Below are 23,540 nucleotides of genomic sequence, written 5' to 3'. Positions count from 1 at the left end.
GGTATCCTGAGATCGAGGTGAGAGGTTTTGTAGATAGATTTATGGATGGTAGAGAGAGTTTTGTAGATGATTCTATATTTTATAGGGAGCCAATGGAGATTCTTTAAAATTGGCGTAATGTGGTCCCTTTTTTTTGCTTTAGTTAGAATCCTAGCAGTGGCATTTTGGAGCATTTGTAGAGGTTTTAGGGAGATAGCTGGGAACTCAAGTAAAAGAGAATTGCAGTAATCAATTTTTGAGAATATGACTGCTTGCAAAACTGATCTGAAATCTTGGGGGTGAAGTAAGGGTCTGAGTCTTTTTAAGACTTGGAGTTTGAAAAAGCATTCTTTCACGGTGTTACTGATGAAGCTTTTGAAATTCAGTTGGTTATCCATGAAGACTCCTAGATTTCTGACCCGGGGAGATAGAGGAGGTGGTGCCAGAGGATGAGTGTTGGAGAGCTGGTAGTTGCCATCTTGGGTGATTAGGAGGAATTCGGTTTTGTTGGCATTGAGAATTAGGCAGAGATCAGCAAGGAGATTGGAAATGGAGAGGAAGCATGAATTCCAAAAATGAAGGGTTTCTTGGAGAGATTTGGTAATTGGAATGAGGATTTGGACATCGTCCACATATAGGTAGTGGGTTAGATTTAGCTTAGAAAGTAGATTACAGAGAGGGAGTAAGTAAATATTGAATAAGGTCGGAGATAATGAGGATCCTTGAGGGACGCCTAGACTTGTACTAATCGGCTGGGATTCATTGTTGTTGATCTTAACTTTATAGAACCTGTCTTGAAGGAAGGATTTAAACCAGTTGAAAGCGGTGTTTTTGATTCCAATCTCTGCTAGTCGAATACATACGAATATGAATACATATGCTAGATGAATACATATGAAAGAATGCCAGGTTGGGTAAATATCAAATTTCAGTTAAACAGCACAGAGAAAATAAAAATGTCCACTGTACTAGTTCACATATGTTTTCATTTTTTCTTTCACCGTTACCAGTAAAAATTGCTATGACCTCCAGAAGACAATGCAGCTTTTTCTGACTGGGCAGTTTCCGCCTGCTCCTTTCTACTTCCAGCTGAACTGGAACCAAGGCCCTTCATTAGCAAATAGCCTATTTTTATATCTCCCACCCCGCAACACACCTAGTCTCTTCAGTGCAGTGATGGTCCTGGGCTATGGGCCATGCACCAGAACTCTTTCTGGAACCTGCAATCACAGGTCCTGAATCTAGTCACCAAGTGCCACCCTTATGCAATGACCACGACACCCTCCCCCAGGGGCTGTGAACACTGCATCCATAGATTCCCCACTCGACTTGGGGTTCTTTGAAAATACAAAAAAATTCTGTGTTGATTGGCATTTTCACAGTACAGGTAATATTGTTGAGTACTTTTCTGCCTGAATTAAATACACACGTGTGCAGCCAAGGAATCATCAATGCGGAAAAGGCACAAAAACAGAGTGGAGGTCCAAGGCAGGTAAGGGAAGGGGTGAGTACTAGGGGAAGTGGAATTTTTCCCAGTGTTTATCTAATGGCATCAGGGGTGTTTTATAAGTGTTAACTTAAAATCAGAAACCCAATTTATAATATATATATTGCTTAGCAAATTATACAGATATGTCAAACATTTTGTTTGATGGTATTCAAACCCTTATGGCAGATTTAACATCAGCAAAAATATTAGTAAAAAGGAGCTGCCAGAGTCAGAAGCTAAATAAGTCAAAATTACATGACTTAATAGAACACACCAGTTCTAAAACTAAATGTGTGTAATTATCCATTTACATAGAACCATAGAAACATGGCAGAAAGACCATATGGCCCATCCGTCCAATTAGTTTAGCATCACTTCCTTAGAGATCCCCTGTATTTATCCCAGGCTTTCTTGAATTCAGATACTGTTTTTGCCTCCACTACCTCCACTGGGAGGCTGTTCCATGCATCCACCATCCTCTCTGTAAAGAAATATTTCCTAAGATACTCCTGAATCTACTCCCTTTCACCCTCATCTCATGAACCCCTCATTCTAGAGCCTCCTTTCCATTGAAATAGGCTCACCTCCTGTGCATGAAAACTTTTGAGGTATTTGAATGTCACTATCATATCTCCCCATCTCACCTTTCCTCTAGGGTACACGTTTAGATCTTCAAGTCTATCCCCAAATGCTTTAGAAGACCACCAAGCATTTTAGTAGCCACCTTCTGGACTGACTCCATCCTGTTTATATCCTTTTGAAAGTATGGTCTCCAGAACTGTTCAGTATTCCAAGTGAGGTAATTTATGTCATGGCAAGACAGGAATCAAATATACTCTTTAAGGAGAAATTTGTATCTATCAATGTTCTTTCCATGAATCTTGCTACACCATTCCAGTTGAGCCTATACAGGTGAGACCATAGTTTTCCTCCGTGACATCATTGCTACAGTATTCCCCTTCACAGGGCACTGAAAAACTAAATCATACAGATCAAGAATAAGAAACTTCAAATGTTTGGAGACAAAATCCTCTTATATGCTAATGCAGTTCCAAAAATATGGAAGAAAAGACAATAGGCAGAAGGACAGGAAGGAAAGAAACAGTAAAAGATTGAAAACATACGTGCCCTACTGAAATACACACACAAACATGCCAAAATTCTGCAGAAAAAGGCCCAACTTTTCCCAGGAGGGTTCTGGACTGATGCAGCAGGATTCATAGAAAGAAAATTAACAGGTTAAAATTTCTCCCTTTCATTTCATCCTGCTATATCTGTCCAGTCACATTCATACGGGTGGGAAATACCAAAGCCCCATTAACTAGGGAAGAAAGAAGTAAGGGCCACCTTGATAACCCCAGCCCCATATGCTGAATCCTCATTGGCAAGCATATCCAATTTGTAATGGTTCGCAAACAAATGCAAGAATGACCATTCAGCTGCCTTGTAAATGTCTACCAGTGCAACAACAACTTCTGTCCAAGATGACAGAGCTTTAGTAGAATGAGCACGAATGATGTCAAGAAGTTGCCAGCTCTAGAGCAAATTTGCTGAAGAAATTGCATCATTAATCCATCTTGCTAGAGTAGCTTTAGAAGCTGCCTCGGCCTCACACAGTCTGCCAAACACCACAAACAGCCTGTCTGATTTACGAAAGGAATTGTGATCTTCATATGCTTGATGAGCACCAGACGAATATCCAGGAATCTCAAAGATCTTTTAAGTGCCCTGACACTCTTCTTTGGAAAAAGCCAGCAGAGAAACAGACTGATTAATATGAAATACAGATGTCACCTTTAGCAAAAAGGAAGGTATAGGCCAAAAGGACACAGAATTGGCACTATAATCAGAAAAGGGTCCCTGTAAGACAAAGCTTGCATTTCCAAATTGTGGTGGGCTGAACAGACTGCTACCAGAAAAGCTGATTGCAAGGTAAGAGCCTTAAGTGAAACCTGACTGAGAAGCTCAATAAAATTTGCAGTTCATACTTGCTAGCCCTAATGGTTGAGGCGGATTTAGATATTGTTACTATCATGGAGACATGCTCAATGAATCCCCATGACAAAGATAGCCATACCAGGCCACAATTTCTTCATTAGAAGATAGAAAAGGCAGAAAAAAAAGGGAGGAGTCACATTTACTGTATTAAATCATTTTATAACTGAAATGCAGGAAAAAGGAAAGGGGAAAGGATGCAGGGTTGTGAGTCATCTTGGAAAGAGGGATGCAATTCCATCTACAAACCTCCAGCACAGGAGGAAAAGCTGGATAGAGACATAATCCATGACATACATAGCATTGAAAAAAACTAACACCTTAAGAACCAGACTGATTTCCCACTGAGTTACCAAAAACCTAAAAAGTTGCAATCTCTTCATTCTATAAAGAAACTAGGACAGATCCAGATAAGCTGCTACCGAAATGCCACTGATCCAACCCCTGTAACAGGAAATAGACATGACGAACTTTCAGAGAATTTAAAGCCAAGCCCTAATCTAGGCCTCTCTAGAGAAAGGCTAAAATGCAAAAGGCATCAGAATGCTGAGTGTGGGGGGGGAACAATCGACCACTCCTTACAAAATGCTTCAAAGATGCGCCAAATTCAAATATAAGCCTTTAATGGAATAACCTCTTTTCCGTAAGCGTGGCCATTCAAGAGCCAGGCTACAAGATAAAACAGAGACGGATCCTCCGTAACAATCGGAGCCTGTACTAGAAGCCCCCGGGGAATCTGAAGCCTCTTTAGGAGCTTTCAGAATAACTCAACTGTTCTCTATTTCGATTCTGCATAGAAGTCTCCTGATCAGTGGCCAATGAGGGAAGACAAAGAAGCTCCCTTTCCAGCCAAGGCTATACTAGTGCATCTATGCCTATGGTGCTGAAATCCCTGTGATGGCTAAAGAATCTTTGAACTTTCGCATTTCTATGAGTGGCCATTAAATCCATGTGGGGCAAACCCCACCTGAGTACTATTGGTGGAAAGGCTTTTTGATCCAGTTCCCATTCACTTGGGTCCAGCAGGCTCCTGTTCAGATAATTGGCTCGTACATTCTTCTGTTCCGCAAGCTCTGTAAATTCTTTTAAGCCCAAGGAAAGAGCAGATTCATCTTCTCCAAGACTCCTAGATTTCTGGTGCCACCCTGTCTGTTCACATATTCCACCACCACCAGAGCATCTGGGTATCATAGTGGATAATACTTTAAAATAATTAGATCAGTGTGCTGCAGCAGTCAAAAAAGCAAACAGAATGTTAGGAATTATTAGGAAGGGAATGGTTACTAAAACAGAAAATGTCATAATGCCTCTATATCGCTCCATGGTGAGACCGCACCTTGAATACTGTGTACAATTCTGGTCGCCACATCTCAAAAAAGATATAGTTGCGATGGAGAAGGTACAGAGAAGGGCAACCAAAATGATAAAGGGGATGGAACAGCTCCTCTATGAGGAAAGGCTGAAGAGGTTAGGGCTGTTCAGCTTGGAGAAGAGATGGCTGAGGGGAGATATAATAGAGGTCTTTAAGATCATGAGAGGCCTTGAACGAGTAGATGTGAATCAGTTATTTTCACTTTCGAATAATAGAAGGACTAGGGGGCATTCCATGAAGTTAGCAAGTAGCACATTTAAGACTAATTGGAGAAAATTATTTCACTCAACGCACAATAAAGCTCTGGAATTTGCTGCCAGAGGATGTGATTAGTGTAGTTAGTGTAGCTGGGTTCAAAAAAGGTTTAGATAAGATCTTGGTGGAGAAGTCCATTAACGGCTATTAATCAAGTTTACTTAGGGAATAGCCATTGCTATTAATTGCATCAGTAGCATGGGATCTTCTTAGTGTTTGGGTAATTGCCAGGTTCTTGTGACCTGGTTTGCCTCTGTTGGAAACAGAATTCTGGGCTTGATGGACCCTTGGTCTGACCCAGCATGGCAATTTCTTATGTTCTTATGTACTGCTTTCCCCTGGGGCACTGGGGGTAAATGGCACAGGGCTAGTTGGACTGCTCTGGTCTCCAGCCTGTTAACAGATCAAGCCACTTTCTCCAGAGACCAGAGTCCCTGGACTACCGGATACAGACAGTGTGCTCACCAACTCGATAGACTCACATCTATCGTGACTAGTATCCAGGAGGAAATAGAGGGAGTAGATAGACTCCTCTTCCCAAGAAATTCCAAAAGATCTTCAAGGCCAGTCCTTCACTGACCCAGGCACAGGAAGACAAACCTCAGTCTTGGAAAAGAGGTAACCTATGAGACAGGAAAGGTATCATGTGAGCCCTGGCCCATGGAACTAGATCCAGAGCAGCTGTCATGGAACCAAGTCGCTAAAGATAATCCCAAGCTCTTGGGGCTTCCTGAGCAATAAACCTCAGCACCTGTCCAATTAACTTGTCCATTCTGCCCAAAGTATGGTGTTCCTGACCTAAACTCTGTACTGAACTATGCCCCCAGGTAAACTAGAGACTGAGCAGGAAGTTTGCTCTTGGCAAAATTGATCACCCAGCCCAAGTTTCTAAAATTTTGATTATTCTGTGGGTTGCCTGAATGCCTTCTTTGGCTCTGATCAATCAACCAAATGAAGATAAACCATGACACCCTCTCACCTCAAGAATGCTGCCACCACTACTATGACCATAGTAAATGTTCATGGCACAATTGCCAAACCATAGAGGAGCACTCTGAACTGAAAATGCTCCGGTAAAATGCAAAATCAGAGATACTTCTGATTTCCAATGGCTCCAGAGAGGACAATTACCGCCATGAGCACACAGTCTCCATCCTGAAATGAGAGACCTGGAGATTGCTATTTACCCTTTTCTGCATGAGGGCCTGGAATAAGAGCTTGCAACTGTTGAAGCCTTAAGAGTATCTCAGATCACACTTTGGCAATGGAAGAACAGGATGATATCAAAGAGCTGGGCAATGGCGTGACAAGTTCTATGGTGTAACTGAAGCAGATTACCTCCAAGATCCATTGATCTGAGATTATTTGGGCCCACTCCTGGTAAAACTGCTATAAGTGACCTCCTACCAGAAGAACCAGAGTGTGAATCTGCTGCACTTCATTAGAGGGCTAGACCATCTCTAGTGGAAGAAGCTTAGTCAGGTTGCGGCTTTCAGAAGCCTTGAAAGGACTTTTTCTTCTGAAACCATGGGAGTCCTGAAAGGAGTAAGAATTTGATTGTTTACCTTTCTGTAGCATCTAGAGTCTGAAAATGACTCTGACCATTAGGTTAGATCTATAAAAAGATCAAGCTTTGCCCTGAAAGGGTCTCTACGGCTTTGAATCCCCCGGATTCTTGACGAGTTGCTTCGGATCCTGTCCGAACAGCTTTCCCTTAAATGGAAGTTTCCTCAAGCAAAACTTAAGACCAGGGACCTGCAAAGCCAGAGAAGACTTCTGGCCACTACAGCCAAAGTCACTGATCATGAAAAAATGTGGAGAGGACCATACAAAACATCAGCCAGAAAAACTACAGCTAATTCCATTCTGGCTGCTTTAATGCCTTCCAGGAGTTGATGGATCCAGCACAAAAACACCCAAACCATGAAGCCACAAAATGGAGAGATTACTTACCTGATAATCTCGTTTTCCTTCGTGTAGGAAGATGGACTCATTACAAATGGGTATAGTGTGCTCGTGCTAGCAGTTGGAGTCGGATCTGACGTCAGCACGTGGTATATATACCCCTGCAGGAAGTGCAGCAGCTCAGTAATCTTCCTTGCAAAAGCTTCATGGATATATGTGTGACTGACCAATTGATTAACCAAACATGATTAACCTGACCGATTGATAGTAGCTGGAGACCGCCAGTGTTCTCAACCGGAAGGCGTCGACACCCGGCAGGGTGGATGCCCTATTTAAGAAAACATGGCTTACCTTGGAACGGTGAAACCCCATGTATCTCGGCAGCCGGGCGGGATGCTGAGTCCATCTGCCTACACTAAGGAAAACGAGATTATCAGGTAAGTAATCTCTCCATTTCCTAGCATGTAGCAGATGGACTCATTACAAATGGGATGTACAAAAGCTACTCCTGGACTGGGTGGGAGGCTGCCCGAGGACAGTTTAGGATTGCCCTTGCAAATGCTGTATCCTTCCTGGCCTGGACGTCCAGACGGTAGAATCTGGAGAAGGTATGGAGGGAGGACCACGTTGCCGCTTTACATATCTCTGCAGGCGACAGCATCCTAGTTTCTGCCCAGGAGGCCGCTTGGGCTCTGATAGAATGAGCCTTGACCCATAGAGGTGGTGGTGTTCCCGCTTCTACGTAGGCCGCCTTGATAACTTGCTTGATCCAGTGAGCAATAGTCGGCCGTGAGGCCGCTTCTCCTTCCTTCTTCCCACTGTGAAGGACGAACAGGTGGTCCATCTTTCGTACTGCTTCCGACATTTCCAGGTATCTGGATAGCAGCCTGCCGATGTCAAGATGGCGCAGTATTCGACCTTCTTCCGACTTTTTCAAACCTTCCGTGGTTGGCAAGGATATGGTTTGGTTGAGGTGGAAGTGTGAGACTACTTTGGGTAAGAAGGAAGGAACCGTGCGAAGATGGATAGCCCCTGGGGTGAACCTGAGAAACGGATCGCGGCAGGACAGCGCTTGTAGCTCCGAGATGCGGCGTGCTGAGCATACGGCCAGCAAGAACACCATTTTCAAGGTTAACAAACGGAGGGACAGGCCTCGGAGAGGTCTGAAGGCAGGTCCCGCTAGGAATTCCAAGACTAGGTGGAGGTTTCACAGGGGCACCGGCCACTTCAGTGGTGGGTGAATGTGTTTGACTCCTTTCAGGAAACGTGAAACGTCTGGGTGTGTGGCAATGCTGTTGCAGTCACTCCTGCGGCCGTAGCAGGATAGCGCTGCCACCTGAACCTTGATTGAACTGAGGGACAGACCCTTCTGAAGTCCATCTTGCAGGAAATCCAGAATGATGGGGATTTTAGCGGCATGTGGATTGGTGCTGCGAGTTTCGCACCATGCTTCAAATACTCTCCAGATCCTTATATAAGTTAGTGATGTGGAGAACTTGCGTGCACAGAGGAGTGTATCTATTACCGGCCCCAAGTATCCCCTTTTCTTCAGTCTAGCCCTCTCAATGGCCAGACCGTAAGAGAGAATTGAGCTGGATTCTCGTGGAGGATGGGACCTTGTCGCAGCAGGTCCCTGTGAGAGAGCAGGGGTAGAGGATCCCCTGCCAGTAGTCTTCTCATGTCTGCGTACCAGGATCTTCTTGGCCAGTCCGGGGCCACCAGAAGAACTAGGCCTCTGTGCCGCTGAATCTTGTGTATAATGGCACCCAGCAGGGGCCATGGGGGAAAGGCATATAGCAGGATCCCCGGAGGCCATGGCTGCACCAGGGCGTCAATCCCGTGGGATAGAGGGTCCCGCCTGCGACTGAAGTATCTGGGTATTTGAGCGTTGGACCTGTCTGCTAGTAGGTCCATGCCCGGAGTCCCCCACTGATTCACAATCATCTGGAAGGCCGTGGATGACAGCTGCCAGTCCCCCGGGTTTAGGCTTTCTCTGCTGAGGAAGTCTGCTGTGGTGTTGTCCTTCAAGGCGATGTGGACGGCGGAGATGTCCTGGAGATTTGTTTCCGCCCAAGCCATCAGGGGGGCTATTTCTAAGGATACCTGTCGGCTTCTGGTCCCGCCTTGTCGGTTGATGTATGCCACCGTGGTGGCATTGTCCGACATCACTCTGACTGCTCTGTTTCGAAGTCTGTGGGCAAATTGCAGGCAGGCTAACCTGACTGCCCGTGCCTCTAGTCGGTTGCTGTTCCACCCCGACTCTTCTCTGTTCCACCGCCCTTGGGCGGTTAGCTCTTCGCAGTGTGCTCCCCAACCGCTCAGGCTGCAGTGAGCAGGGTCCAAGTTGGGGAGGACATCCTTGATCCCCGGCTCGTGTGGCCGGGCTGCAGCCACCACCGTAACTGATTCCATACTCTGACCGGTAGAGGTAGATGCACGGTGAAGTTCTGTAATCGTGGGCTCCACCGAGATAGGAGGGCGTGTGTAACGGCCTCATATGAGCCCGTGCCTATGGTATCACTTCCAGAGTGGAGGCCATTAGGCCGAGGACCTGTAGGTAATCCCAAGCTGTGGGCCGGGTGGTGCTCAGCAGATTCTGCAAACGATTCCGGAGTTTTGATTTCCTCTTGGAGGTCAGGCTGATCTTTTCTTCCTGGGTGTCGAATCGGACTCCTAGGTATTCCAGTGACTGCGAAGGCTGTAGGGAACTCTTGTTTATGTTGACTACCCATCCTAGGCTTTCCAGGAGAGATATAACTCTGTTGGTCGCCCGGTGGCTCTCCTCCGGTGACTTTGCCCTGATCAGCCAATCGTCTAGGTAGGGATGGACTAGAATGCCTTCCTTCCTGAGCGACGCCGCCACCACTACTATTACCTTAGTAAAGGTGCGCGGCGCGGTGGCTAACCCAAAGGGTAGAGCCCGGAACTGGAAGTGCTGATCCAGGACTTTGAAGTGTAAGTAACGCTGGTGATCCTGATGGTTTGGGATATGCAAATAAGCCTCTGACAGATCCAGGGATGTGAGATACTCCCCTGGCTGTATTGCACTTCGGACTGACCGCAGAGTTTCCATGCGAAATCCTGGGACCCTTAAGTGCCGGTTGACTGACTTGAGGTCCAAGACTGGTCTGAAGGTGCCCCCTTTCTTGGGGACAATAAAATAAATGGAGTAATGCCCAGAATTCATCTCCCATGCAGGCACTGGGATTATGGCTTTTATGGACAGGAGCCTCCCCAAGGTAGCTTCCAGCGCCGCCGTCTTGAGGGGCGGACAAGGAGATTCCACAAACTTGTCTGGAGGGAGATGAAGGAAGTCCAGGTAATACCCTTCCCGGACAATGGCGAGGACCCACTGGTCCGAAGTAATCTCGACCCACCTGTAGTAGAATCAAAATGCTCCTCAGAATCCTTCTGTATTTCCTCAAAGTCAGGGAAGGGAAGCTCTGTAATCCCCCTGGGACACTTGCTGGCCCCTGCTCCCCGGAGAGAAGCCTACTGGTCCCAGGAGAGAACCTGGGCTTCCCCTCAGGCTGCTGGATAGCACAAAAAGCCTTATGCAGAAAATGAAAAAACTCCTGGGACAAATCCTTAAAAAAACCCAAAACAAACCCAAACTTGAGGGTTAGTCATAGGATCCAGCCCTGGGGTATCCACAAACATTATTGCCAAGTCTGCTCTATGATGCTGTGAGCTTGAAGCATCCGTATAAAGATCCAAAGTGGCTGATGCTCTCGACACAATCACAGAGCCCAAGGCCTCCTCAGATAAGTGCTCCAGCTGCAGCTCAGAAAGGGAGACCTTCCCCGGCGTCAAAGGAGCCACAATTGCCCCACTGGAGGTCTTGGAATACTCCCACAGTCTGAACAAAGAGACCCTGAAGCAAAAACGAGTTCTTGGAGTCGCACACTCCACAGCGGTGGCCATGCTCTGGTTTATTCATGGCAGCACAATAAGTATCCCCACCCCTGGTGATTTCCAAAGGAAGGCTGCCACAACCTGTCTTCTTCCCCTCCAGGCACTTACCAGACAGAGCAGAAGCCTGACAACAGGTAACCAGCCACTCAGCTAGACTTCACCACCTGAATCAAAGGCCTCCTCTGCAGCCTTGTTCCCCCCTCTTACTAATTTCATTAATTAATTAAAAAAAAATTAACATGGAAAGTCTGCTAGGGGATGGGGAAAAGGCAAACGGGAAGATTCTCTGAACAAAAAGATTTTCTTTTTAAAAAACAAAAACAGAAAAAAGCACCCTTTTGGCTCTACTAAGTCCCTCTAGGACTGGGAACCCCCTTTTCACTGGGCTCGCTCTTCTGGATGGACCAGGCGTCTGGCCCTAGCTGCATCAATGCTACTCAAGAAATCCTGCTGCACCGCCTACAATCTGCTGGAGTCAGAGAATACTGGATTCTTTTAGTGCTACACTGCCTCTATGTAGTTGTGATGATCTCATGGTGGAAAACTGTGTGCGCTGCCTCCATCTGCTGGTAGAGGGACATAACCCACATGTTTAGACTAGACTGGTTTAGCAGGATGAAATGGAAATAAAATTTTAAAAGGCAACAATCTCACCTTCTAGTACAAAGATTCAGGGCAACTGAAAGTGCACTATTTACTTAAGAACAATATTCAAATTTCATACAAAACTATATATCTCTGGTTCCTAATACTTCCTATGTCATATATGCTTTGTAGAAAGAACTAATCAACATTTACATGGCTACTGTGTCAAAGAATAGCAGGATGCATTACCACCGTTTATGTATAATAGGCTTTTCCAAAAAGAAGAGCTCATATAGCTACATAGCCCAAATTTAGATCAGTAGGGAAGGGGTAGGAGGAGAATAGCATATGACAAGAAAATATGACTGAACAAAACATTAAAACTGAGTATTTGTCAACCATCATGGGGAATGTAAACAGGACAGAGAATACCCGTGAACACAACACCTACATTCTTTCTATGAATAATAAAAGTTCAGATGGGTAAGAATATCTGAATAGATGCCAAGCTGATATGCTCTCCTGCTTTCAATAATTGGGAATTCAGAATATCAAGGAGATATTAAACCACAGACCTAGACAACAGTGAGACAGTCACCATGCACATCTCCTGATGCATAATTCATGTACAGCAATGCATTTTACATGTGTCTTGGAAAACAAACAGGAAGGCATTCTTTTCCTGACTCATAACACAGGATTCAAGTTAACAGTGAGATACAACAGAATGCCAAGTAATATTTTTGATACATTACCTGGATTTTTGTGCTACATTAGTTGGTGCATCAATATTAAATTCTAGTAGACATTATGTGCTCAAGGGTTATAATTATGTTACACTAATATGAGCTGCACAGGTAAAGCATAGGGTAAATATTTACATATTTACTAGAGTAATTTTAATGTTCATCAGGATATCTAATAAAACGAAGCTTTAAGAGATCAAATGTGATTAAAAGGATTCTAGGATTGTCTTTGTCAAGCATATTTTAAACTGGGAAACAGGAAGTGTCCATGTTTATCCAGTTCTCATGGGTTAATTTTTTTATTCTAAAGAAAAATTAAGTCACCAAATTCATTTCTAGCCCATCTATCATTTTATTCAGTATTATCCTGAATACTATTCTAGCAGTATTTTTATTTTATATGTTATACATAGAGCAGTCAACTATGCTATCATACTTTCTTAATGCTTTTAAGAGAATATGCATCCTTTAATTCAGCAGACTTGCCAAAGCAAATGTCAACTCTTAAGATTCACAATGCAGACCCTATATCTCAGGGAAAGAAATGTACACAAATATGTTCAAATATGAGAGGGAGTCTTATAAATAGTTTAAATTCATCTTATTTTGATGCTATACTAAATTGAACTTATTGACTGACTCCACTCCACCATGTGCTTATAGAGAACATAAACATAGGAGGCAGACTTACCTTCTGGATAAAATTTTCTACTTTGTTCTGTAGCCCCCACCACCTAAACTTGATGGTCACCAGCTTATAAGCACACATTCGAGGGCAGTCCTGGTTGGTTGATAATTCTTTCTGTTGTAAAGAAAGGTACACAATTAAATCAAATCTATTTTTTTAACAGGATTTTTAATTCTCCGGTCTAGCAAAGATCCAAACAATGTTATCCTCCCAGTGGAGCTCTATTGTACAGATGCTAAGAGGAGATCATTCTCAAAGCATGACTCAGTCGACTTTAAGCCAAAAAGGCTGAAGAACCTTATAAAAACATTTTTCTTGACCATACAATCTGAATTTCAAGTATTTAACCTGCAGTACTGATGATGGTGTGTGCATCGGGAGAGAAAGAGAAATAAGATGTGCAATCAGCTCTGGTTCTCATGCTACCCATAATTATTATTCATCAGATAAATCTGACTACATTTGGCTCAGTAATAAGTTAAATAATTTGGTTCTCCTTAAAACTACTGGCTTGGGTCCATCATGCACCATAGTTAGACATCCCTACAAATAAATGTCTTTTGAGAGGATCATGTGCCACATTTAAAGAATCTCGAATCTTATTTCCAGTACCTTAAGGAAAAGGAGTTGCTTCTGCCCATGGTACTTTGGAGATATATGTAAAGGAACAAACATGCACCTTCTTTTCTATAAAATTGTTTAGAGGCATGTAATGTCCACTGAATGAATCAACAGGTGAGAGAAGGCAGGGGAAGGAGGGGACAGAGATGAGAAGGGAAAAGTTATTGGTTAAGATAATTTTGTAGCCAGGATTGAGACTGTACAGAAGAAAAACCATATCAAAGCATGTCTGGCGTTTGTCAGAAAGCATCAGAGTGACCCAGCTAAACTGTGGGATAAGGTTTTGTGGTCAGATGAGACATAATTGAGCTTTTTGGCCAAAATTCAAAATGCTACGTGTGGGCAAACCAAACACTGCCCATTCCTTAGCGAACACCACCCCAACAGTAAAGTATGGGGGTGGCAGCAGCATCCTGTTGTGGGGATGCTTTTTCTTAGTAGGGACTGGGCATCTTGTTAAAACTGAAGGATGGATGGATGTACTGCATGACAACCTGCTTCGGTCTGCTAAAAAAACTAAAACTTAGGAGAAAGTTCACCTTTCAGGACAATGATACCAAGCACAGGGGCAAAGCAATAGGAGGGGGCTGAACAACAAAACGTTGAATGTTCTTTAATGGCCAAGTCAAAAGTCCAGATCTCAATGCAATCGAGAATCTGTGGCACTATTTGAAAAAAGCAGTCTATAAGTGTCATCAAATCAACCTGGAGCAAATCTGCTAGGAAGAATTTACAAAAATCACTCCCAGTATGCAAAGCTGGTAGAAACTTACCCCAACAGACAAAGCTGTTATTGCAGCAAAAGGTGGTTCTACCAAGTACTAGTCTGAAGGAGTTAAATACTTATGCAAGCAGCATTTTTAAGTTTTTAATGGAGAAATTACTTACCTGATAATTTTGTTTTCCTAAGTGTAGACAGATGGACTCAGGACCAATGGGTATAGTGTACTCCTGATAGCATTTGGAGACGGATCAGATTTTAATCTGACGTCAGGGGGGTACATATACCCCCCTTTAGGATGTGCAGCTCTTCAGTACTCTCCTCGAAAAGCATTGTGGATACATGTATGACTGAATAATTTGAATAACTTGATTAACTTTATAACTTGGTTAACTTAATTAATTTGAACTGGTTGAATTGTTTATAGCTGGAGACTGCCAGTGCCCTCAACCGAGAAACGTTGACACCCGGTAGGATGGGTGTCCTAGATGAAGGAAAGCATGGCTTACCCGTGAATCACTCGCTCTCGGAGATGTCACCCGAGAATTCCATGAGTAACGGCAGCCGTGGGTGGGATGCTGAGTCCAACTGCTAAACTAAGGAAAACAAAATTATCAGGTAAGTAATTTCTCCATTTCCTAGCGTATAGCAGATGGACTCAGGACCAATGGGATGATTAAAAGCTACTCCCGAACCGGGTGGGAGGCTGCCCGTGACTCACTTAGTACTGCCCTTGCAAATGCTGTGTCCTCCCGAGCCTGAACATCCAGGCAGTAAAACCTGGAGAAGGTGTGGATGGAGGACCATGTCGCCGCCCTGCAGATCTTGGCGGGTGACAGCATCTTGGATTCCACCCAGGACACTGCCTGGGCTCTAGTTGAATGGGTCTTGACTTGTAAAGGCGGTGGCTTGCCTGCTTCTACGTAGGCCGCCTTGATGACTTCTTTGATCCAGCGGGCTATGGTTGCTCGCAAGGCCACTTCCCCTTGCTTCTTCCCGCTGTGAAGGACGAATAGATGATCCGTATTTTGTACGGATTCCGACCTTTCCAGGTAGTGGACTTTGAGACTTTGCCAACGTTGAGATGGCATAGACTTCGAGCCTCTTCCGAATTCTTATGCTCATCTGGCCATGGTAGCGAGATGGTTTGGTTGAGATGGAAGTGAGACACCACTTTGGGGAGGAACGACACAACTGTGCGTAGCTGGATGGTTCCCGGCGTGAGTCTGAGGAACGGCTCCTGGAAGGACAGTGCTTGTAGCTCGGATATACGACGGGCCGAACAGACTGCCAGCATGAAGGCTGTCTTCAATGTTAAGTCGGAGAGACAGGCCACGGAGAGGTCTGAAGGAGGTTCCTGCTAGGAAATCTAGGACCAGGTTGAGGTTCCAAAGAGGCACCGGCCACTTTAGGGGTGGTCGGATCTGCTTGACTCCTTTCAGAAAGCGGGAGACATCCGGATGAGAGGCTATGCTTCCGCTCTTGGTTCCGTAGCATGAAAATGCGGCCACTTGTACCTTGATGGAGTTGAGAGACAATCCCTTCAGTAAGCCGTTCTGCAGGAATTCCAAAATCGCAGGAATTTTGACTGAACATGGTATGATGTCGTGGTCCTCGCACCAGGTTTCGAATACTCTCCAAATCCTTGGGATGTGGAGAACTTGCATGCTCGGAGTAGGGTGTCAATTACTGCCCCCGAGTATCCGCTCTTCCTCAGGCGAGTCCTCTCAATGGCCAGACCATGAGAGAATCAAGCTGGATCCTCGTGGAGGATCGGTCCCTGTTGGAGCAGGTCTCTGTGTGGAGGTAGCGGAAGGGACCTCCCTGTCAGCAGTCTTCGCAAGCCTGCATACCACGGTCTTCTTGGCCAGTCTGGGACCACTAGAAGTACTGGTCCCCTGTGGTGTTCCATTGCCCTTGGGCGGTTAGCTCCTGGCAGTGTGCTCCCCATCCTCTTAGGCTGGCATCCATGGTGAGCAGGATCCAGGTTGGTGAGGATAGTCTCGTTCCCTGGCTCAGATGGCCTTCTTGTAGCCACCATCGTAGTTGGGCCCGAACTCTGTCCGGGAGCTGAAGACGTACGGTGTAGTTCTGGGACAGTGGATTCCATCAGGATAGTAGTGAGCGTTGTAGGGATCTCATGTGAGCTCGTGCCCATGGCACTTCTTCCAATGTGGATGCCATGAGGCCGAGGACTTGTAGCTAGTCCCATGCTGTGGGGCGAAGTTCGGTCAACAGGGTTCGTAACTGGGCCATTAGTTTTGATCTCCTTGTCTGTGTCAGGATGATCTTGTCTTGTTTGGTGTCGAACTGGACACCTAAGTATTCTAGAGATTAGGAGGCTGCAGGCAGCTCTTGTTTGTGTTGACCACCCACCCGAGGCTCTCAAGTAGAGTTTTGACTCTGTTGGTTGCCTGGTGGCTTTCCTCTAGGGATTTCGTCCTGATCAGCCAATCGTCTAGATAAGGGTGCACTCGGATTCCTTCCTTACTCAGAGTTGCTGCCACCACCACTATGATCTTGGTGAACGTCCGGGGTGCAGTGGCTAACCTGAATGGTAGTGCCTGGAACTGGTAGTGCTGGTCCAGGATAGAGAAGCGTAGAAAACGCTGATGCTATTGATGGATCGGAATGTGCAGGTAGGCTTCCGACAGATACAGGGATGTAAGGAACTCTCCCGGTTGTATCGCCCTTATTACCGAGCGTAGGGTTTCCATGCGGAGGCGAGGAATCTTCAGGTGATTGTTGACCGCCTGGAGGTCCAGGATGGGTCTGAACGTTCCTTCTTTCTTGGGGACGATAAAATAGATGGCATAATGTACAGTATTTATTTGTTGTGGAGGCACCGGTGTTATAGCCTCTAAGGATAGCAATCTGGTCAGTGTAGCTTCCACTGCCATCCTCTTGGAAGGGTTGTGGCAGGGGGATTCCACAAACTTGTCCAGAGGGGGGTGGTGGAAATCCAGGTAATATTCATCTCGAATGATGAATAGGACCCACTTGTCCGAAGTTATCGCGACCCATCTTTGGTAGAATAGGGCAAGTCTGCCCCCCTATGGCTTCTTCCTTTGGACGGGTCGGCTGATTTTCATTGTGGGGTGCGGCTGGGGCCTGGGCCCGAGTTGGCTCTCCTTTTGTTGTGCTTGTTCCGAAAGGACTGGCTTTGGCCTGCGGGGCGGGCCGCTTGATATGTGCTTCTATATGGGTTGAAGCGCTGTGATCCTCTGACCCTGGAGGTTCAGGGAAGGTTCGCTGGTTTCTCTTATTCCTGTCCTCCGGTAGCCGCGGCAATGGGGACTCACCCCATTTGTTGGCTAGTTTCTCTAATACACTTCCTAACAGGAGTATTCCCTTGAAAGGCATCCTTGTGAGTCTCGTTTTGGAGGATGCGTCTGACGACCAGTTTCAGAGCCACAGTTGTCTTCTGGCTGCCACGGCGGATGACCCTCCTCTAGCTGCGGTGCGCACCAGATCAGAAGCGGCGTCTGCAAGGAATGATACTGCTGGTTCCAGGGCCTCCCCAGGAGTGTTGTTCCTGGTCTGTGATAAGCAGACGCGTGTCACCATGGCACAGCAGGCCGCGATCTGTAAAAACATAGCGGAGACGTCAAAGGACTGTTTGAGAATAGATTCCAGATGTCTGTCTTGAGCATCCTTGAGTGCTGCTCCTCCCTCCACTGAGATAGTAGTGCACTTCGAGACCGCGCAGACCATGGCATCCACTTTCGGACATGCCAGGAGATCTTTGGCGGCTGGGTCCAGAGGGTACATGGCTGCCAGAGCCCACACACCCCCCCCCCCCCCCTTTGAACGTAGTTTCCAGGGCATCCCATTCCAGGTCAATTAGTTGCTGGGCGGCTTGTAATAGTGGGAAATGACGGGAGGTCTGACAGAGTCCCTCTAGTAAGGGGTTTGTCTTAGGTTCCCCTGAGGCACTTGTGCCCAGTATAGCAAGCTCTTTTAAGCTGTGTGTGACCAGGTCTGGAAGCTCGTCCTTGGTAAAGAAGCGTCTCATGGTTCGGTGGGGCTCTGTCCCCGGGGGAGTTCCCCTTCCTCCAGGGGTTCTGAATCCTCATCCGAGTTGTCCGTGCCCCTGAAGGTGGGGCTTCTGGGCAGTGGGATCACGTCCCTGGGCATAGAGGGTCCCGGGATGTTGAGGTCCTCTGGTGGAGCTTGTGGCCGTATTATAGGAGGCCCTGGTTGCATGTGGACGAAGGTATGCAGACCTTTGAAGGATTCCACCCAGGAGATAGATGCTGGGTCTAGACTAAGGGGTGCCGTGTCCCTGGGGAGCCCTGTTTGAGGGGGGGGTCCTGTTGTGCAATGCTAGTTCCGGCGTACTGTTCGAGAGACTGGAACCCAGTACTGGCTGGGGAGGGCCATGAGTTGGATCCCCTAGGGCCTCTTTGCACTGTATACACAGGGCCGCGGACTCCTCATACTGTACAGCTCTAATGTAGCATGCTGGGCAAAGGCCCTGAGCCTTGAGTTTCTTTTCCGGTGGTGCCATGGCTTGTGCACGTAAAATACAGTTGTGTGCTCCGGTGCGAAGTTGTGCATGTAGGTTTGGTGCGCGTGCTGTTGTGCGCACAGATCGAAGTTATGCGCCCAGCACAGTAAGCGCTTCGCTTGTGCGTACAGTACTTGGGCGTGCGCGACGTTGTGAGCACAAGGTATTTGTGCGCATGGCTCGCCTCTGTGCGCACGAATTGGAACAGCGGACAGATCAGAATGGTGACGGCAACCACGCGGACAATATGGCGACCACCTCGAAGGATCTCCACGTGGGAGGACCCTCGGATCTGACCAGGGTCTAGCCCTGTTAGAGCAGATCAACCCGGTGGCACTGGTCCCGGCTGGCGACCTGTGCAACTCCTCGAGCTTCGGAGACTGGAGACTTTTAAATAGATTTCTACCTTACCTTGTCTCGGCGCTTCCCGGTCTTGTTCCGGGCGGTCTCTGGCTACGGGGGGAGAGGTAAAATACCTTCACCGCCGTGCTCGAAGTTGCACCCACTGCCTCTCAGCCTCACCCGATGTCGGGGGCTAGGTCCCTGCAGAGGGTCGGCCGCCGGACCGAGGCTTACCTCCGAGGGATCGTGGAAATCACCTCGGGAATTCTCAACTGGGGGAGGGACCCAATGGGTGTCACCGCAGGAGAGCGGGGCTCGTCTGTAGAGGTAAGATTTCTTCTTATTTTGGTTTTCTTTGGTAAAATTACTCTAACGCTGTGCGAGCATGTATAGAGTCCCTAACTGCTATAGAGACGGAAAATACTGAAGAGCTGCACTTCCTGCAGGGGTATGTACTAGGGCTGACGTCAGATTGAAATCTGATCCGTCTCCAACTGCTATCAGGAGTACACTATACCCATTGGTCCTGAGTCCATTCGCTACATGCTAGGAAATTTTATTTTACAAAAAAATGCAAAGAAATAATGAATTGTGACCTTGAAAAATTTCTTACTGTCTGGAACAATCTGTGTGTCACTTGTAATCCACACAAATCTGCTAACTTTTTAGGGGGGTCAAATACTTTTACAAACCACTGTATATAGTAAATTAAGAAGGGCACATAAAAATATAATAAAATAAAACTATAGAATATTGATATCATCAAAAATACATATACATCTATAAAGGAATAAAAAGGATAAATCAAAATAAAATGCATTAAATTAAAATCTAAAAATGGTAAGGTTTGCCTAGAGCAACTAATTCCCTTACACCACCCCCAATGTAACTATTACCATATGAAATCATAGAAAGGGATTGGTCTCCAGTCACACATACAAATTCTAGCATTCATTTCTTCACTTAAGCTGCCCGACCTCCACAAGTCCCAAACATAGCTGTTGAAATTTATGCAGTTTGTGCTTATTAAGGCTTTATTTATTTATTTATTTATTTTTATTACTACAACAGAAAGGATCATTTGCAATACCTTCCAGTTAGGCCCCAAAGGTCCTCTGTTGGTCTTGACTGATTGAAATAATGCTGGGTCTTCCTCAGCTTTGTAGTCCTGTAAAGGAAGCAAGACAGGGAAATATGAATTCAAGTACAACACAAGCACACTTTAATATACAACTGTTAGTGATAAAGGTTGATGGCACTTCAGTCTTCTACCTGTGAAAAGAATGTGGTAATATGCATAAGGGTTTGCTGATGTGCTTTGGTTATTTTTGTAATCTATCATCTCAAGTATGTGATAATGGTCATACCTATACCAAAAGATAAAGACTTGGCATTGTCTTGGACTTCTCATTTCATGGTAAACAGACAAACGGCTACACTTCACTTCTTTATACCCTTCATGGTGCAACTCATACAAACTATTAGCATTATTATATTGTTTTTAACTCTGCAGACTCAAGACTAATATTCAGGTGCTACAAAGCAGTTCCCATACTTCATGTCCTAGGTATTCAGGATAATTTCAGTGGAACAGATTCACCCTGACAAGTAGATACTACTAAACAGCTTTTTCATTCTTTTTCACAAAATGTCAAAATACCCAGGCTGGCATGCACTGCTATGCAGAAGGACCCTGGTTTGACCTCTGAGTCAGGTCTTCTATGCCCTGGGTCAGCTGGGGGAGGGCATGGTGGAAGTATCATGAACAGATTCTGGGCCCATGATTGGAGGGGTTCTAGGTGGAGCTCTGGTGTATGTTGGGGGAGAATATAAAATGAGAAAAACATCTCCAGGCTGTTACAAATGAAGGCTCATGGCACAAGATCCTCAGCTCAGGTTCAGAAGGAATTGGAAGTATTAAGGAGGAGGAAACTGTAGTTCAAAAAAATGTCAGAAATGCTAAAACTTCTGACTCATAACCCTGCAGTTTCTTTGAAGATAAACAAAATTATCCAACTGAAGCTAAATTCACTTTTCCAATAGAACATGATGTGAAGCCAGTGTAATCCAACCCCAGTTTATTAATAAGTTATGAAAAGAACAATAATTAAAATTACATAAAGCATCTTGGTTGTTTTCAGCAGCAGAAACCCAGCTACTACCTTTTTTAAAATTTAGCTCACACTTCCAGAATTTCAGCCACCATGAACAAACCACCCCTGCTTCCATTTTGAGCAGAACCCCCTATCCTAAAGCACACCATCTGCATCATGGACAGATAATTAAAAGAAAATTGTACCATCAGCATATGAAGTTCAAAATTATTCTGCATGTCCATTGGCAATCAGCTGTAAAAATTTCCCTTTCAACTAGAAAGTTGGAGGATCTTCAACCCTGATCAGAAAGTGCATTTCCAATCACTATAAAAAGGCAAATGTAAACATTTATCTTGCTTATTTTATAGCTTGTTCTCCATGTCACCTCTGACTTCTGTTTTTTCTATATTTTCATAGCTGCTCTTTAGATTGGAGTGTCTTCATTTCACCCCTCTTCATTTTTCTCTCCCTTCCAAGTTCATGATCTTCCCCTCAGGAAGTGCTATTTTCCCTCTCCTTTCTTCAACTCAAACTATCATATTAAATATTCATTCACAGGAACTGTCATGCTCACTTCCACATATTTCTTGCAAGGACTTCTAGTTTCAAAAGCATTCGAGAAAGAATGGAAGAAAGCTTTTTAAAAAATATTTTGACACACTTAATTCTGCTCCTTTGGTGTGCCTGCACAAGCATGCTAATTCATGGCCTGCAGCAAGTGTGCACATATTTGCTGTCCACCAACACACACACACACACACACACACACACAAAAACGCTTCCAGAACACTGACCTAGGCAAAGATGCCTGTCCTGTCTGGTACTTGCAGGGTGCATTGGGCTTGGTGGTAAAGAGTTAGGGAGGTTCCCTTGTTAGCAGGGGAGAATAAAGATCTCTCTTTCACACACTGGAAGCAAGCATCCAGGTATTAAAAGAAAATCAAAGTTATCAATTTCTTGGCAAACACTGTAGAGGCCAAGGCAAGCCCTAAAGCTCAAAAAGCCCTGTAGTAACCATACTGTTCGCCTAGAGGGAATCCAATGCACTTCCGATGACACAGAGCATTCGGGATATGCAGTCATACATCCTGCAGATCCAAGAAGCACAAAAACCTTCTGGTCTAACTGCTTGAATTAGAATGAAGGAATTTCATCCTGAAATATTGAATCTGCTGTTAGACCTGTTTTATTTCTCTAGGTCTTGAGTTAGGGAATGGTGTATAAGGGTGGGGGTAGAACACACTCACACTTTATTACAATACAATGTTAGCTGCATGAACCTTTGTGTTTAGTTTTTTTATTTTATTTTTCCAGAGAATTTATCAGTGTTTATTACAACAACAAAAACAGGATCAATCAGTGGCAAAATAGCTTATGGTGAATACTGTTTTTGTCTTTGTTTTAGCACACACTGAGAATTCTCAGGAAAAATAAAAACTGAAAATGAAGGTCCCTAGTTATGTAGTTCCTTGATTTAAGGAAGCAACAAACTTGGGATTCTCAACAGCATTCTTCAGTCCTATTCTGTATTCTACAAGCAATGAAATAGTTGCAAAGAGATGGTTAAATAAAACCAAACTCCTTGAAAACAGTACTAGTGAATGTGAGATTTTCAGCTATTGTTATTGGCCCTCTAGGATTAAATTCAATTTAAAATGTTATAAATATATGCTTCAATTTAATAATCTTTGTTTGTAGAGTTCAAGACAAGGTTATTGAACAGAGTTTATTTAGGTCCTGAATAATCTGAAGTATCTGGACTTCCTTGGGCTGGAAAGTAGTTTGAATCAATCGCCATTTATCCCTGCATCATGAGGACACGTTATGGACTACATTCTCGCAATCTGATTCATTGTTACAGTGCAACCACCTTCCCCCTTTATTGGGAAATTCAAGCATGCATAAAAGTCACCAGATAGACTTGAGAATTCTATAAACGTTTGATTGATGACCAGGACCCAGATATCTGCAATGGATTTTTCCCAGACTGGAAATAAACTCATTAACTTCCCTTCTACTGGCCAAGGCAGGATGTTCCAGGATTCAAAACTTGCCTCTCTGCTCTCCTGTTACAAGGGACTTGTCTTCCTTGTGGACTAATTCCCAAGAAAGGTCTGAGGTAACTGGATTTTGTATCTCTAGGGAAAGCAAAAGTTGCTTCTTCAAGAACAGCAGGACAAATCAGCTACATAAGCAGGGTGATGTCATCTAATGGCATAGACATGGAAGTGTTCTCACACAGCCCAGAACTCTTTCCAAGTATGCACAGGACTTCCTGTTGCAGCTGCTGCCACAAGTCTCCTCAGTCATTTCATAGGCTG

The 23,540-nt window shown here is 45.0% G+C and overlaps 1 protein-coding gene across 4 annotated transcripts in view; it reads right to left on the bottom strand.

The window, feature by feature from the left end:
• The window catches only part of PITPNB (phosphatidylinositol transfer protein beta), a 198,726-nt gene that overhangs the window by 16,319 nt on the left and 158,867 nt on the right, over positions 1–23,540 (bottom strand). For all 4 annotated transcript variants that reach the window (XM_029619633.1, XM_029619634.1, XM_029619631.1 and 1 more), the window contains 2 exons: positions 20,214–20,291; positions 12,933–13,043 (listed from right to left, as the gene is read on the bottom strand). In XM_029619633.1, the coding sequence (XP_029475493.1) occupies positions 12,933–13,043; positions 20,214–20,291 (189 nt within the window). The remainder of the gene's footprint in view (positions 1–12,932; positions 13,044–20,213; positions 20,292–23,540) is intronic.

This window comes from Rhinatrema bivittatum, chromosome 11 (genome assembly GCF_901001135.1).
Source record: "Rhinatrema bivittatum chromosome 11, aRhiBiv1.1, whole genome shotgun sequence".
NCBI lineage: Eukaryota > Metazoa > Chordata > Amphibia > Gymnophiona > Rhinatrematidae > Rhinatrema > Rhinatrema bivittatum.
The sequence above is the reverse complement of the archived record's forward strand: the minus strand, read 5'-3'. Positions and strand labels throughout refer to the sequence as shown.